Consider the following 16,139-nt stretch of genomic DNA (forward strand, 5'->3'; position numbering starts at 1 on the left):
ACAATGAATGAAAATGATCTTTTTGCTCAAATTGTATCATTTATTTGCACTACAACCAAACACAAGATACAAGTATACAAGGTACAAGATTTCAAAGCAGCACTTTAGCAATCCAGTCGATGTAGAATGCCACCCGCTGCACAATGTGCAGCGAAACTTCCGATTTGCAATCTCCGATGCTGTAGACTCCTAATAGGTATTCGGTAAGGCCGGTATGGTCTTCCTTTCTCCATACGATAGGATTGCCACCCTGATAGCAGTTTTTCTTTAATTTTAATTTTAAGCGATCGTTGCAAGCGTATTCTCTCGATTTTGATGATGACCTGCATATTTCATCCGCAATACGCATACAAACGATTTCTTGTGGTAGCGGCGGACAATTCAATCGTTTCTCGCAGTCCGTTTTGTATAACGGGTGTATTAGTTTAAACCCTTCAAACTCTGCAATCAAACGTTAGTTATGTCAATTTAGAACTTAAATCATCTGCCTCAAAACTGCATATGTGCTAGCGGGACTGTATACTTCATGCATTCCTGTATCGTTTAAGTAAAACATGGAAGCTCAACACAACCTCCCCGCTAGCAAAACATGGTAATATAAAGATTTTTTTTATCATACTCACCATCGGATAGTATGCGTTGCATTACTGGTGACTCTAATCTATTCGACCATAAGCACGCAGGAAACAAATGAACGTTAGGTTGGATAGCGTTCTTTAGCTTTATCACAGCGATGTTGTGCGTTCCAGTCGTTTCATTGTACAATGGATGTACGTTTCTAGAATGAACCGGCTCAAATCTGATTGTTGAAGGATTGCTTTCCTCGCCATGCCAGCCGAGGCGCACCATCATTTGATCGATTGATAGTTTGCCCAAGCAAGAAGCAGCGGTAACCACACCGCGAGTACTGATAAGATATCCTGGACAAACGGGTTTGAATTCAGTCGCATACTGAAATCCTATCGCAGCCTGTAGAATAGTGAACAATTTGTTTGTGAAACACTTATCATATTTACGACCCAATTAAACGTACCGTGTGTGAATATTGAAGCTTGCGTCCATCATTTAGCCATCGATTCTGCCGCTCCATCCTTAATCGTTGGTAGCGTGTCTCACATTCGTTAAGTTCTAGATCTATTTCAGTCGGTTGCTGCAGGACACTGCTAGCCTGGAGCTGGTACGGGCAACAGACATACGAGCTACTCTTGCACAAAAGAAAGCTGTTCTGGATCGTTATTGTTTGGGTAGAGCAACTACCAACCGGTACACACACACCCTTCACTCCATTGAAAACACATTTATCTCCCTGGTTTGGATCATGATAAAAACTCGACACTGCGGCAGCACTCGATAGCGAGGCAGCACTCGATACCGAGGCAGCAGTCAAGCCGGTTTCTCCTTGACCTTTCCTTGGTAGAAAGACTGATTCGAACCATGATTTGTAGGACTTAAGCAGCAAACCCACCGCCGGTTTTCCGAATCCACAATCGCGCCCGGGAAGGTTTAAACCATAGGGAAATTTAGAAAGAGATGTGTAAATGGGTCCACCCAACACCAGATGACATGCACCAGGTGCGACAGACCGATAGTTGCCAAAACAAAACAGCTCACTTTGTAAACCTTGAGGTGACGCACCAAAGGATTGCTTAAAATTACTGCATTTGGGATTCTCATATAACTTTGCGTTCAACCTCGCAGGTTTATACGTGAACGGTGCTGGAAGACACAATATATTTATATATATATAAATATAAACATAACATATATACATATATATAAATATATCTATATATATATATATATACATATATATGTAACATATATCTATATATATATATATATATATATATATATATATATATATATATATATATATATAAGATTAAACATATATAAGATAGCGCATATACATATATAAAATGGCTAACAATAAGTACTCACTTTGTTCTTTGATAATATTTAGGGGAGTAGGGATAATTACGGGAAGCTCCAAAGCAATATCTTCTAGTGTATCGTACTCAATGCAATGCGGACGAAAGTTGGAAAAGCGCTTAAGCTTTATAATTGCAATATTATTGTAAAGATTTCCCCCAAAATTTGGATGGTAAACAATATCATCTACATCAATCACCTCCGAATCGAACAACTTTACGCGGGTAGGATCAGCACTGCGATATTAAGAATTGTATAAAATCGACCATTAAAGCTTTTCATACATTAGAGCCATCTACTTACCCATTCCATTTCACGCAAGTGGCCAACGTTATAACAGCATCAGGCTCAGCCAAAATGCCTCCACAATCGACACGAGACGGTTGTTGCGGATATATAAGTTGCACACTGTTTGGCTCTCTCTCTTGGAACATCGTCAGCACATCGGCTTCACGCAAGAAAAGGTTTCTTTTTGCACAACTCATAGGGTCAAACGTGGATGCAGTCACCGATGGATTAAACTGTCGTATCGTTTCGATAATCCAATCTCTAAATTTGGACACCCGCACATACACACCCGGCTGCGAAAATCCACATGGTCCGCCATACGACGTCAAGCCGACAAGAAATGGAACTAGTTTGTTTGCAAAATTTAGTTTGCTATACAGAGGTCCTCCAGAGTCTCCCTGATAAATGGGTCACGTAAGATATGTATTCTTCTATCAATATGTGAGCAGCACCATGTACACACGATGGCACATATGCACGTGAGATGATAAAGGTGAAACAACATATGAGCCATCCCGATAACATGACTGTGTATAGTAAGTTGGAGCTAATTGTCCTCAATTACCTTGCAAGTGTCCATTTCGATACCTGCTGCGCATAGCTGGTGATCGCTTATACCATTGGCTAGTTTCATTCGGGGAACCTGACGTTTAAGTTTATCTATACATTCTTCGTTTGTCACGGGCTGAAGAACTGCTGTCACGAGATAGTTGGTGGGTTTTTTATCTGCAAAATCATAAAAACAAAATACGTTTTACTAAACAATTGTTCCCAAATTATGCTGCTGCATTACTTCAAAGTTTATGGATAGAAGCGGTAGCTCCTTCAACAGCAGACGAGCACAGTTGTTTTACTACTAGTTTCAGCATGTTAACATTTAAACTAATAACAAATCAATATCAAGGGTCTCCAAACCGACGTCGACAACTTTTGACGTTACCTTTAGCTAATGGGTGAACGTTCACATGTTGTTTTGATAAGATTATATAAGCTAAAGTATTTCAATACCTAAAAATACCTAGTTCTAGGTCAAACTTGAGGTTTGCCTTTAAATACACAATGAAAAATACATTGGTAAAAATAATTAATATTTTTGTAGCCTTTAAAAACTCAACGCGGGTCGCATTACATGCTCTCGAGAACCAAACTTCTGCGGGGAGTTATTTAGCGACCCCTGAGTAATGTTAGCTTTAGCGGCGACTAACTTCCCCTCGATTGAAACTACCGCCCATTTGAAAATGTCTGTGGACAGCTACAATCACCTTTTGCATATTGCAAGATGTTAATAGTACTTACCAAACCCATTTGCTCCCCAGCCGGCGGCATAAAATGTCGAGATGGGGAGTTCATCTTCTAGCCACAGACACGCCGGTATAACTCCAAACACTCTTCTGGAATATAGAAACACTATTCACTTACCACGTGTCACTTCAAATTATATTTAAATGTCTTACCTTGCAGGTTTATCCAACACCAGTAAGGCAATATCAAAATGGGAGGTTGATCTGTTATACTTTGGATGAGGTATTATATCTCTTATTTTTATTTCTTGTGCATATTCAGAATCCTTACTGTGTATCAGATTGCGATCGCCTAATCGAACTACTAATGGTCTTTCGAGTCTGGAAAATGATATGAACACTTAACTTTTATGTGATTCTGCTTCGATAGTTTATGGTTTGGCAACAGCAAGGGTGAGCCTCGCATTGTGCGCTTGCTACAAATCTTAAGTTAAAAAATAATGTTTTCCAAAAACCTTGTTTTCAACTCACGTATTTGGATTATCCATACAGTGTGCTGCTGTAAGAACGAAGCTTTCCAATATGAGTGAACCACCGCAGCCAAACTCAATTTTGCCTTTTTCGTTCAGCCAACCGATAGCTGCTGCGTGGGTATGCTCAAGACGCATTGATATGTGTCCCAATGCAGGAGCACTAAAGCCTACCGAAATGTCCGCGTAGTACCGTATTTTACAATCTGCAATAAAAAAAAAGATATCACCGATCACACAGTTTAATTTAAGCTCCTTTTTGTTCTTAAATCTCACTGCCAAACGTTACCGTCAATAGTTGTCCTTTCATGCGGAATCATTAAACCATCATCTAAACACAAACAGAAAAAAATACAACTTTCAGCCTCAAATATCTTCTCGAATTCAAAACTGCAGCAAACTAACCGTCACCAAAAACTCCACACACGATCGCTGCGAGTAACGTCAGGTAAAGTATCATCTTCATTCCACAAGATTCTAAAACAAACTGATCCAGTGTGGATGTGCCATAGCTTTATATCTATCTCCAAAACTTTCAAACCAAAAAAAATGTATAAAAATGTCGCGATCACAACGTGCGACAGTAAAACCGGATCTTTATCCTATTCAAGAATTCATTTTCCTATTCAAGAATACTGCTCAACACTATGTTCATTAGAAACCAGATTCGCTAGTTGACGAGTTTTAAGAGACTTTTTGTAGCTAAAATGCTTTGGTTAACTTCAATGTAAAGATCAAAAACTTATCAAAAATATTTCACTGCATTTTAACATTAACTATTCTTTCCCAAGTCGTGTTGTCCATAGGTCCATTGTTTAATTTAACCAAGCAAATCTGCTGATTGGAGATTAGTTAGTCTTTCTTATAAATATTTTGAACACTTCACTTGCACTAAAGACTTAACGTCATATAAATGTCACATTAAAATTAAAAAAAAAAACGTTAAAACTTCAATGGATTACATTCAGGATTAAAAGTCATAGGAAGCGTTTCTTGAGATGGTAGAAAAATAAACTAATGCATCGATGGCTTGACCGAATAAATTCCACCAAAAATACCTAAGCTACGTTATCTGGCTCTTCGCGAATTTCGTTTTGTTTTATTTTTCGTGTGTCTCCCACTAAAAATAGACGATTTGGCTAGGTGATTGGTATGTTAACCCTTGCACGATCAAGGAAAATATTTTCCCATTTATGAAATTTGTTACAAATCCCTCAAAAATAAAAATAAATTCGCTACCGGTTCTTAAAATGCTATTCAATCAATATTTTTGACACTATGTCAAAATAAAATGTATGTCGCTGGTGGCAAATTTATATCTAAACCAATAAAAATAAATCTTCTTACGGTTATGTTGACAATAGTATTGTATTGGATTAAACAATCCTTGAAATCTTATGGTCGTGAAAAGGTTAAAGTACGATGATACCCATATACGTCCACGGAATCAGTTTTAAGAAAACTGAACGCGTGGTTTCGTGTGATCAATTAATTCGTTCCTAACAGAAAAAGTCTCCAGATACTCCAAAGATAACACCATCGCTGCATGATGGTTTTTAAACGCGTTGTAACCAAAACTAGATACTACGATTTTAATGGTCAAATCAATCATTAGGATTTTGACCTGTTTTACCTTCAAAGTAGTAGAACCAGTCCATAGATATTTTAGCAGCGTTCCGAAAGCTTTTAGCGATTATGCGCAAGGCCGAAAATACACGGACCGTAATTTCGCGGCTGCGGAATTCCACTTGCGGAAAAATGTATGGATATGACAGTTCGGGAAAGTTGCCGTTGACACTTTGTATATGGGTTTGACAGCAGGTGGAATTCCGCGGCCGCAAAATTCCGCGGGCCTGTCCGTGTATTTTCGGCCTAAAGCGTTTAATGTATGATTTTATTTGAGGTTAAAAAAGTTAAGCTTTTGTGTTGAATCACATATTACCAACACAACTTTCTGCTTTGTTTTAACATACTTTGTACATGTGAGGTTGTGTTTAGACAGGGTAAGCGACCTTACATACGTTCATCAGAGCAGATTGTGCAACATAATACTGGGTCTGCAATGGGTTTTATTCAAATGTATCATCACTTCGTTGTCTAATTAACAGTTTGTTATGTCACAAACTTTAAAATAAATTATCAATTTTGATTACAAATTTGATGTTTTTTATCGAACATTTTAAGCATCCTGTAAATGGAGTTTCATGCTTAAAATGAAACAAATGAAGAGTATACAGTTCATTCAATTGCTCTCCAATGATTCCCATTGCTTTTCTTATACTGAGATTTGTTGAATAGGATAGAAATGAGAACCAAGACAACAAAGTAAACTCCATTTACTTACTTACTTACTTATCCGGCACTACAACCGCTTTGCGGTCTTGGCCTGCCTCAGGAGTGTCCGAAACCGCTCACGGTCTCGCGCCTTCGTCTGCCAGTCCGTTATCCCGGCCTTAATGGTGGACGCCTCCACGCCATCTTGCCACCTCAATTTGGGCCTACCACGCCTCCTCTGTCCTTGTGGACGGCATAAAAAGACTTTACGGGCTGGGTCGTCCGTTTCCATGCGTATAACATGGCCAGCCCACCGGAGCCTGGCGAGCTTTATACGCTGTACGACAGTGAGGTCGCCGTACATCTGGTATAGCTCGTCATTATAACGGCTCCTCCATTGTCCTTCCACACATACGGGGCCAATTATCCTTCTGAGCATCTTCCTCTCGAACGCGGCTAAGAGGGTTTCGTCAAATTTGGACAGTGTCCATGTCTCAGAGGCATATGTGAGTACTGGTACTATATAGGTACTATATAGTCCCAGCTTCGTCCGTCGTGACAGGTTCTTTGAGGTGAACTGATTTTTCAGGCTGTAGAATGACCGGTTGGCAGCCAGCATCGTTGCGCGCAACTCAGCTTCCATGATGTTGTCATTGCTGACCTTTGACCCAAGATAGGTGAATTGTGGGATGACTTCAAAAGTGCGTTCACCTATCTGCACGTCACGCCTACGTAGATTCTGATTATTTGTTGGTGGGCCCGCTGATGTTGCCACCATCAGTTTGGTCTCGTTTATCTGCAATCCGAGGCACTCTGCCGCCTGCTCGATCCCTTGGTAGGCTTCTGCTACATAGGAGAGCCGCAGACCAATGATGTCTATATCATCAGCGTATGCCAGGATCTGGGTTGACTTATAGAAGATGGTTCCCGTAGTCTCCACCCTCGAGTCACGGATGGCCCTCTCTAGCGCCAGGTTGAATAAGAGACAAGCAAGCCCGTCCCCCTGGCGCAGACCTTTGGTGGTAGCAAAAGGTCCTGAGAGTTTTCCATCCACCCTCACCTGGCATGTGACGTTGGTCATAGTCATTCTAACTAGCCTTATCAGTTTGGCCGGGATTCCAAAAGAGCTCATAGCGTCATACAGTTTTACCCTGCCTATGCTATCATATGCGGCTTTGAAGTCAATGAAGAAATGGTATGTGTCGTGTCTGTATTCAGCCATCTTCTCCAAGATCTGCCGCTTGGTGAAGATCTGATCAGTGGTTGATTTTCCGTTTCGGAATCCTCTTTGATATTTTCCTACTATCTCTTCGACGTGCGGGACAAGGCGATCCTGAAGGATCAGGGAGAATATTTTATAGGCGGTATTCAACACCGTAATACCCCTGTAGTTGTTGCAGTCCAACCTATCTCCCTTCTTGTATATGGGGTAGATGATGCCGAGATTCCAATCACAAGGCATCGATTGGCTAATCTCGTTTTCTAGTCGTGCACCTCCATTCTTGACCAGTTCGGCTGCAATTCCGTCGGTTCCGGGTGCCTTGTTATTTTTCAGCCGACGGATAGCCTTTCGTGTTTCTTCTATGCTAGGTGGCAGTAGCATGACACTATTTGCTAGTGGCGCTTCATCATCATCATCATGTTTTGCTCTTCCAAAGCATGCTTCTTGGAGCGGTGAACTCTTTTCTCTTCGCGTCTGAGCCGTGAATATTCCTCTGCGCATGCCCGCGTTCTATGCCGTTGCTGCATTGCTCGGTATGCAGTATTCTTCCGTTCGGTCACTTGTCTGCATTCATCGTCGAACCAGCCAGATTTGGTGTTGCCACGACGTGGTGGGAGTATATTTCTTGCACAGTTTATTATTTTTGTTTTTAGAGCGTTCCACCTCTCGCTCGTAGTTTCATAACTGTTTTCTGGTAGTAGAGACTCGTCTAAAGCGGCTTTGAATTCCTGTTGGACAGTAATGTTCCTTAGAGAGTCCGTGTTGAGCCGAGGCTGCGTGTTTTCTCCGCCCCCATTGGCGCGGGGGCGGGCGATTCTACAACGTATCACTAAGCCAACCAAGTAGTGATCGGAATCGATATTGGCTCCTCGATAAGTTCTGACGTTTAACAGGCTCGACTGTCGTCGGCGGCTTATTAACACGTGGTCGATCTGGTTGAAGGATTCGCCATCCGGGTGCGCCCACGTCATTTTGTGGATTTTCTTGCGCGCAAATTTGCTACTTCCTACAACCAGATGGTTCGCTGCGGCGAACTGGACCAATCTACTACCATTATCGTTACTGTGCTCATGCAGACTGTGACAGCCAGTGTATTGGCGGTACATTGGCTCCCTACCGACTTTTGCGTTGAAGTCCCCCAGGATGATTATGAAGTCATGCCTGGGGCACGCATCTACGATTCTAGCGAAGCGGCCGTAAAAAAGGTCCTTCTCCTCTTCCTCTTTATCTTCGGTAGGGGCGTGAACGTTTATGAGGCTTATATTGAAGAATTTGCCTCGCATGCGCAGGGTGCATAGCCTATCGTTTATAGCCTTGAAATCCATGATTGCGGGTTTCAACCGGGGACCTACGGCGAAACCCGTTCCGAGCACGCGGTGGCGGTCGTGGCAGCTGTAGTATATGTCGTAGCAACGCTTACCACGCCTGTTCTGCACACCGTTTCCTAGCCACCGAATCTCTTGTAGAGCTACGAGGTCCATGCTCAGTGTGGCTATCATCAAGTTTTTTCAGGGCATCATCAAGTTTTTTCAAGGCTCCGGCTTCGCTTAGAGTGCGTACGTTCCATGAGCCCATTTTTAGAGTAGTCCAGGGGCATTGCGTATGGTCGGTATCGTGAGTTCCGTTTCTAATTCTCCTATAGCTTTCCGTAGTCGTAAATTCATGGGACTGGGTGGCTGGCCCCGCGCCCACGTGACCGTTTTGTTTAGCATCGGGTTGCTCCCCCCCCCCCGTTCAGGCACCCGGTTTCCCGGGATACCCACCCTCCTCCTGATTCGCCACTTATACTCCTAATAACACTTATACTCCTTAACAACTAGGCAATTGACACCCGACTATCGATCGATGTTACTACATATATTTGGAAATAGATTTAAAATGTATTTCCAACAGTTATTGGTATTCAGGAGAAGCTGTTGTTGATTGAACTAATCGGCTGAAAGTAAAAGCGAAGATGAAACGTGTAGTATGAAACCTGTTTTTACGAAGTGATGAATGCTTTAATCTCTTCGAAAATGAATGAATGAGTGAATGAAATGACCAAAGCAGTACAGCAGTATCGTTAGCAATATAAACCCACTGAAATCGTGCGCAGTTCAACGATCGGAACAAGTGACCTAGAGATACCGATCAAAGAGACCTAGAGATAGACATAGAGGTGAGAGAGAATGAGAGTTAGAGACAGGGAGTGTGTGATAGAGGGAGAGAAAGAGAGAGAGAGAGAGAGAGAGAGAGAGAAGGAGGGAGAGAGTGAGCGAGAAAGGGAGTGAAAAAGAGAAAAGGTTGAGCGTTTGGTTTACGTTTGGTGACTATCAATGGATACCCTGTGGTTAGATACCCGGAAAAGATTCCCACAGCGAGTCTATAAAATCTGCCAATCTCATTTGGTGATCAAGGTGCTATCCAAACCGCGACACAAGCACACTAATGAGTCAATGTTTCTCAACGCCAAAATTTTGGGGGAATCCCCCAGAATCATCCCAACTGTAGCGTGTTTTAAAGCTTCTTCCGATCACCTGAACTAAAACCTGTTTCTAAACTTTACGTTAAGGTTACGCCAGCTAAACAGGTTATCAGCTGGATGTGCAGAGCGATCGTGGATCTATTTTGCCTCATTCGCGTTTCTGATTTCGAGGTGTGCAGATGTGATGGTTCGAGTTGCCGTTTCGCTAGGACCGTTGAAATATAAGTATAATTGTCATATCATTCAAGGCAAAAATGTTAAGTGTGATAGATTCTTCCATTTCAATCTTGATGAAATGGAAATCATCATCAATGACATCCCAACCAACAGGAGTTGTATAATGTATTTTTTGTAGTAATTAACACTTTAACGGGCACACGATTCGCTCTCTTTTCATTATAAAGTTCCGTAATTCTTCTTAACGGTGTATCGTCGACTCGTTTTGATGGTGCTTTGCTATTGCCTGTCATCTATCGTTCGTATTTTCTGTTTTCTCCTGTTCCGAGTAATTTGTTTGGGTTCTAGCTGTACCATTCTATTTACTGTAGCAGTATCGTTTGCTAAATAGCAGTTAACTAATGAATAGCGCTCTGCAATGCAACTAATGAATAGTTAACCTGTGTTGTACGCGGCCGTCAAAGTGCTAAACACCAAAAGTAGAAATCATTCGTTAGCGGTTCCGGTTTAGGGCGAAACTATTTGCAATACTATGAAGAATGTATTTGAATCTTATAGTGATTTTCGTTGTACGGTCCATAGTTGGTTAACGATTCATCGAATAAATAATGTTTTCTGTTGCAGAAATACGTAACGCAGTTACAATAAAACACCCTTAACATTTTAAGTACAAGCTTTCATTCAATGCTTTAACGTTTTCCTTTACTAAGATGCCGCCTGCGCGATCAGTTTTCTCTACCGGATGATGTCTGTGTGTGCCGAGACAGGTTAAAAGAGCCACTGTCGAAACCCTACAAAAACAACCATAGACCACTAGAAAACACGTATCTGACACAGCATAAAAATTCGATGTCAGCATCAAATGCTGGAATCTTTAATGCAATGGCTGCAATGCAACGCTCCGGCGAATTTGAAGCACTTTAAAATATTTAGGATAGGTGAGCACAATACATATTGATAACCGAAAAAGAAATTGATCCTGAGAGCTCAAACCAAATTATTTTATTATCGAATTATTGCAACACTTTCGCGAACCACTCCACGTAGAATGCAACATGATGCACAATGTGTAACGGAAATCCATCAACACAGTCTCCATAGCTGTAGATGTTGACCAGAAACTCAGTAAAGCTCGCATCTCCAGTTTTGTTATATTCTCGCCATATTATAGGATTTCCTGTTTTGAAGCGTCCGTAAGTGTTACGGTCAAGATTTTTATACTTTTGCATGTTTAAGCATTCTCTATGAATGTCTGCAAGAAACGATTCATGCTCCGTATGCATACAACCCATTCCAGGGATTGTAAACGAACGATTCAAACGCTTTTCACAGTCCGAATTGTACATCGGATGAATGGGGATAAGCACACCAGAGGCTGTAGATGAAAAATGCGTTATCCAATCGCCAATTATAATGACTGTACTGTAAACAACTTTTATTTACTCACCGCTATGCATAATGCCTTGATGTACTGGAGAGTGGGTTGTATTCTGCCACAAACACACTGGAAACAGATGGACGAAAGGATGGATAGCTTCCTTCAGCTTTATCACAGCGATATCATGCTCTCCAGTCGTTTCGTTGTACTTCGGATGCACGGTTGTAGCTTCGATCAGTCTAAATATGAGGTGGCTATTAGTCCATCCCTGTTCTCCAAGACGTACGATTGTGGGATTGCTAGATCGAAGCCGCAAACAAGAAGCAGCCGTAACCACTCCGCGAGTACTGATGAGATATCCGTAGCACTCGAATTTCATATCGGTTTCGGTTTCCCAACCTATCGCAACCTGAAGCATAGTGAAAAAAACAGTCAACATGACTTTTAATTATCCCCTAGGCCACTTCAAACGAACCTACCGTGTGTGAATATTGAAGCGACCTATCAGTTGCTATTTTTTCCATCCGTAACTTGCTGAGGCTTTTGTATCGTGATTCACACTCGCTAAATTCGACCTCTATTGCACTTGGCTGCATTTTCAACAGATTGGTTGGGCAGCAGACAACAGAGCTACTTTTGCAGAATATAACTCTTTTCTGGGCGTATTCTATATCAATTATTGAGGAGCAGTTGCCAATATGCACACATGTACCGTTCACCTCGTTGGAATAGCTACATTGAGATCCGTGTTCCAGATCTTCATCGTGGTACGACAACACATCAGCATTTGCAGGTTTATCTCGCAGACTCTTCGTTGGTAGAATAACTGACTCGAGCCATGACTTGTGGGATACAAAATTCAACGCTACTGCCGGTTTTCCAAATCCACAATCATTCCCGAAAATATTCATTCCTTTTAATCCTGTAGCTCCAATTGGTCCACCCAGTAAAAGATCACATGATCCCGGTACAATAAACTCGTCTACGCCGAAACAATAATGCTCGTTTTGAAATTCGCTAGATAGATTGCATTTCATGTTTTCGTATAATGATACATCGAATCTCACCTGCTCATTGTCTATCATACCTGCAAGTCAAGCAATTTAAACAAGATAACGAAAAGCTGACTATGACTATGAACTCATTACCTGTCATTATTTCTCCATTATCTTGAAAGTATATTGTTTGTGGAAGGATTCCAGCTGCAAATAATTTAATTTCGTGTAATGGATGCATATCGTATGCTATACAATCCGGATGATGCAGGGAAGACCTGTTAAGTTTTAAAATGGCAATATTATTGTACAAAAGATTGCCTGTGTAGTTTTCATGCACAACAATTTCCTCGATACCGATCACCTCCGAGCCGTGCAATTTCACATGGGTAGGAGCAGTTCTGTAAATAAAGTATTTATTTTACTTCGTTATTGTACATTGCAGATATAAACAGTATAGAGAGGACTTTGCAGCTCTTTGAATAGCTAAGATTTAACATTTAACAAAATCATTCATTAAAACATTGACCGCTGGCCTACCGTCACAGTTTTTCGAGCGAGCACGTAGCGTATGGCAAGAGAGTGATGAGAGCGTCAATGTTTCGTGCGACTTTTATCGCTCTTTTGTTTCATTGCGATAATTGGCGTATCGCATGTCGTTCTCGTTCTTCCTTTCCTCCTAAATTCGTTCCAAAGAAAATCACTGAGCGTCTGATACAATGCTGAGAGGTGAGCAAACTCGTCATACGCTTTCATTGGACGCGGCGCTTAAAGTGTTTAATCTTGTGAATTATTGGACTCATCTACTTACCCATATAATGTGACGCATTGAGCCGTCGTAAGGACGGCATCGGGCTCTGTTAAAACACCACTACATATATCGAGATATGAATTTTGCGGCCATATGAGTTGCACATTGTGGTTCTGTTTTTCCGTGAATTTTGAAGGAAAATATATTTCTCGCTTGAGTAGGTGCCTACCAGCACAAGCCAGTGGCTCAAACATGGCGGCCGTCACTCGTTCTCCATGTTGTTGTAGCGTTTCAACAATCCAACTTCCAAACTTGGACACCTTTACGTACACACCTGGTTGAGAATTTCCACACGACAGACCAAACGATGTTACACCGACCAGAAACGGAACTTTATAGTCTCCAAAGATTAGTTTGTGCTGTAGCGGTCCTCCGGAATCTCCCTAGCATTATTTGTTATCATAATGTTAAGTTCGAAAGAAATCATCACTTGTAGTTCTTTATCGAAGACTTACCGGGCATGTGTCCATTACTTTATCCCAGGCACAGAGCTGGTGATCCATCAGACCATTTTTTACTGAAGCAACTTGACTATAATATGACTCACAATCTTTGTTTGCCATTAGCTTCAGCTCTGCTTTTATGAGAATATTTGTTTTGCCATATCCTGATTACAAAAAAAGAATGAATTTTCACATAAAAGCGTCGCTAAGTCCTTAAGCAATGGCGTTAATACAGCATCATAATTTTGCTACGCAGTTTCTATATTATGAAGCATAAACTCACCAAATCCGCTAGTACCCCATCCAGCAGCCTCGACCTTTGAGAACGGTATATTGTCGTCCAACCATAAACACGTTGGCATAACTTCAAAATATATACTTAAATATGGACATTTGGCTAATTATTATCGGAAATTGTTTCCAAATTTTCACTAAGTAACTCACTTGACTTTTTCATTCAGCATCAACAGTGCAATGTCATAGAAAACCGAAGAAGTATTGTAGAGCGGATGACGTATTACGCGTGCAATTGTTCGTTCCTGCACTAATGCATCTTCTCGATCGTCATAGAGATTCAAATCGCCTATTCGAATTACATCTGGTGGAAGTAAACTGTAAAATAAAATGTACATACACATTACATGAGGCTATGGGATCCCCTTCGTGGGTAAAGTTATCTTCGCGTTGATGGACTTGAGTCAAACGAGAGGCAAGGATTGTTTCTGATATTTACTTAGAGGAAAGGCTTGCATTTGTGAACATTGTAATAATAATGCTACATTTGGTAAGCTCATAATAAGTGTTACTTGGCCGGCCTCGTACGACTTAACTACATGCCCCTCATGCGTTCAAGTCCCTGATGGACCGTGCCGCGGTACATAAGACTACCTATCCTACTGTAATCAATAAGTCACTGAAAGTTAAATTCACTAGTGATACAGGCAAGCCTTAACCAACAACGGTTGTTGTGCCAAAGCAGAAATAAGTGAAACTCACGTGTCTCGATCTTTAGTACAGTGTGCTGCTGTGAGAATGAAATTTGCCCATATCAGCGATCCTCCACAGTTCCAGTTGACTGTACCACCTGGTGTTGTCCAGCCAATAGCTGCAATTGCAGAAAAATCTCCAGGTTTGCTGGGATTTCCAATTGCCTTGACTTCAAAATTCTTGCTCTTTGGGTGAATATATCGTAAATTGCAATCTGCATGATACAAAGAAACAATCAATTAGTAATAATAGATCTGCTTATTATCAGCTGTGAATATGCCTTACCATCAATAGATGTTCTCTCATATGGCATAAAATATTCGCAGGAAACATCTGAACAAACAAAGACAACGAACAATATCACTAACTACAGCAAACCTAGCATCAGCACTGATCAAACAATGTCACCAAGCGTCAGCCAGCACTTGCTATCAAAACTGAAAACCTACCGCAAGCGCATAACACGCAAACAAACGTAACCAGTCGCAGAACGTAGAGTATGCTCTTCATTCCAACAGATCACTAAGAGAAATGACCTTCGTGGAAGACACCACAGCTTTATATGGATGACTTGGAAGCCTCCGAAATTCACGACACCAGAGGGGACCACGAAAACCAGTTTTATCATTTTATGAAGAGTGCAAATAAAAAATCAAAAAGAAATCGTATGAATATTCATGATAAATTTTGCAAAAGGCTGTTTTGCTTAGAGCGGAGTTTGCATAACTCTCCAAATTCGACGTGCAGGTATTGGAATAAATCGGTACTGTTGACTCGAAAGCAAGAAGTTTTTTTTTCTACGATTGGTTGTCGCGATCATGCGATCATTTAAACTGCTCTTATTCTTAAATCGAATAGGATGCCATCATGTGTTCCTTTTTTAACGCAAAATTTGACCTTTACGGCCTTCCTCAAATTGACGAGTTTTTTTAGAAGTTCTGCTCATAACAATGAACACCGTGAGAGATAGGAACAGGCATATGGTCACTTTCTATTGCATGAAGCCAACTTGGCTATTCCTTAGGTTGGTGGAGGGATCGGTTACTATCACTTACTACTGCACTCTTTAACTGCAAGCCGAAAATGTAAATCTGTCATCATAAGCTGGTTCGCAAAAACCGGCGTCAAACGGCAAAAGCGAACAAAACAGGTTTGTAAGCAACATTTCGCGATTGATGAACGTTCAGGAAATACCCCAAACATCGCCGTTGTACTATTCTAGATGATGCAGTGTTTCTCAAACCAACTTAATTGCTTGTATCAGTAATTAAATTAAAAAACAATCCTACAACACATTTCACCGTGGTTGCCAATATTAATCTGTCTTTGGATGCTAGGTTCTTATTTCGACAAGTAACGAACACTGTAAGATTGAAACATGAAGATGCCAATGTTCA

The 16,139-nt window shown here is 41.1% G+C and overlaps 2 protein-coding genes across 2 annotated transcripts; both read right to left on the minus strand.

The window, feature by feature from the left end:
• Nucleotides 1-31: 31 nt before the first annotated feature.
• LOC120902801 lies at nt 32-4,505 on the minus strand. Its single transcript, XM_040311802.1, has 11 exons — nt 4,397-4,505; nt 4,281-4,322; nt 3,993-4,197; nt 3,675-3,842; nt 3,517-3,611; nt 2,786-2,946; nt 2,236-2,618; nt 1,942-2,168; nt 1,034-1,716; nt 624-969; nt 32-441 (listed from the first exon to the last, which is right to left on the minus strand). Exons 1-11 carry the CDS (start codon nt 4,455-4,457, stop codon nt 92-94), a joined length of 2,721 nt encoding a protein of 906 aa, XP_040167736.1. The 5' UTR covers nt 4,458-4,505; the 3' UTR covers nt 32-91.
• A 6,600-nt stretch (nt 4,506-11,105) lies between these two features.
• LOC120902027 lies at nt 11,106-15,348 on the minus strand. Its single transcript, XM_040310478.1, has 11 exons — nt 15,192-15,348; nt 15,028-15,075; nt 14,752-14,956; nt 14,200-14,367; nt 14,039-14,133; nt 13,768-13,919; nt 13,313-13,695; nt 12,655-12,902; nt 11,986-12,593; nt 11,576-11,915; nt 11,106-11,503 (listed from the first exon to the last, which is right to left on the minus strand). Exons 1-11 carry the CDS (start codon nt 15,250-15,252, stop codon nt 11,142-11,144), a joined length of 2,670 nt encoding a protein of 889 aa, XP_040166412.1. The 5' UTR covers nt 15,253-15,348; the 3' UTR covers nt 11,106-11,141.
• Nucleotides 15,349-16,139: the final 791 nt, after the last annotated feature.

This window comes from Anopheles arabiensis, chromosome 3, assembly GCF_016920715.1.
Source record: "Anopheles arabiensis isolate DONGOLA chromosome 3, AaraD3, whole genome shotgun sequence".
Taxonomy (NCBI): domain Eukaryota; kingdom Metazoa; phylum Arthropoda; class Insecta; order Diptera; family Culicidae; genus Anopheles; species Anopheles arabiensis.

Bases quoted from the DNA above. Each gene is read 5' to 3' on its own strand.
- LOC120902801 (XM_040311802.1), bottom strand. From the start codon at position 4,457: ATGAAGATGATACTTTACCTGACGTTACTCGCAGCGATCGTGTGTGGA. The intron at 4,198-4,280 runs GTAACGTTTGGC...TTTTTATTGCAG, and splicing joins TGAAAGGACAACTATTGACG to ATTGTAAAATACGGTACTAC. The intron at 2,169-2,235 runs GTAAGTAGATGG...TTAATATCGCAG, and splicing joins ACTTGCGTGAAATGGAATGG to TGCTGATCCTACCCGCGTAA.
- LOC120902027 (XM_040310478.1), bottom strand. From the start codon at position 15,252: ATGAAGAGCATACTCTACGTTCTGCGACTGGTTACGTTTGTTTGCGTG. The intron at 14,368-14,751 runs GTGAGTTTCACT...TTTATTTTACAG, and splicing joins TGTACTAAAGATCGAGACAC to TTTACTTCCACCAGATGTAA. The intron at 12,903-13,312 runs GTAAGTAGATGA...CTTTATTTACAG, and splicing joins CAATGCGTCACATTATATGG to AACTGCTCCTACCCATGTGA.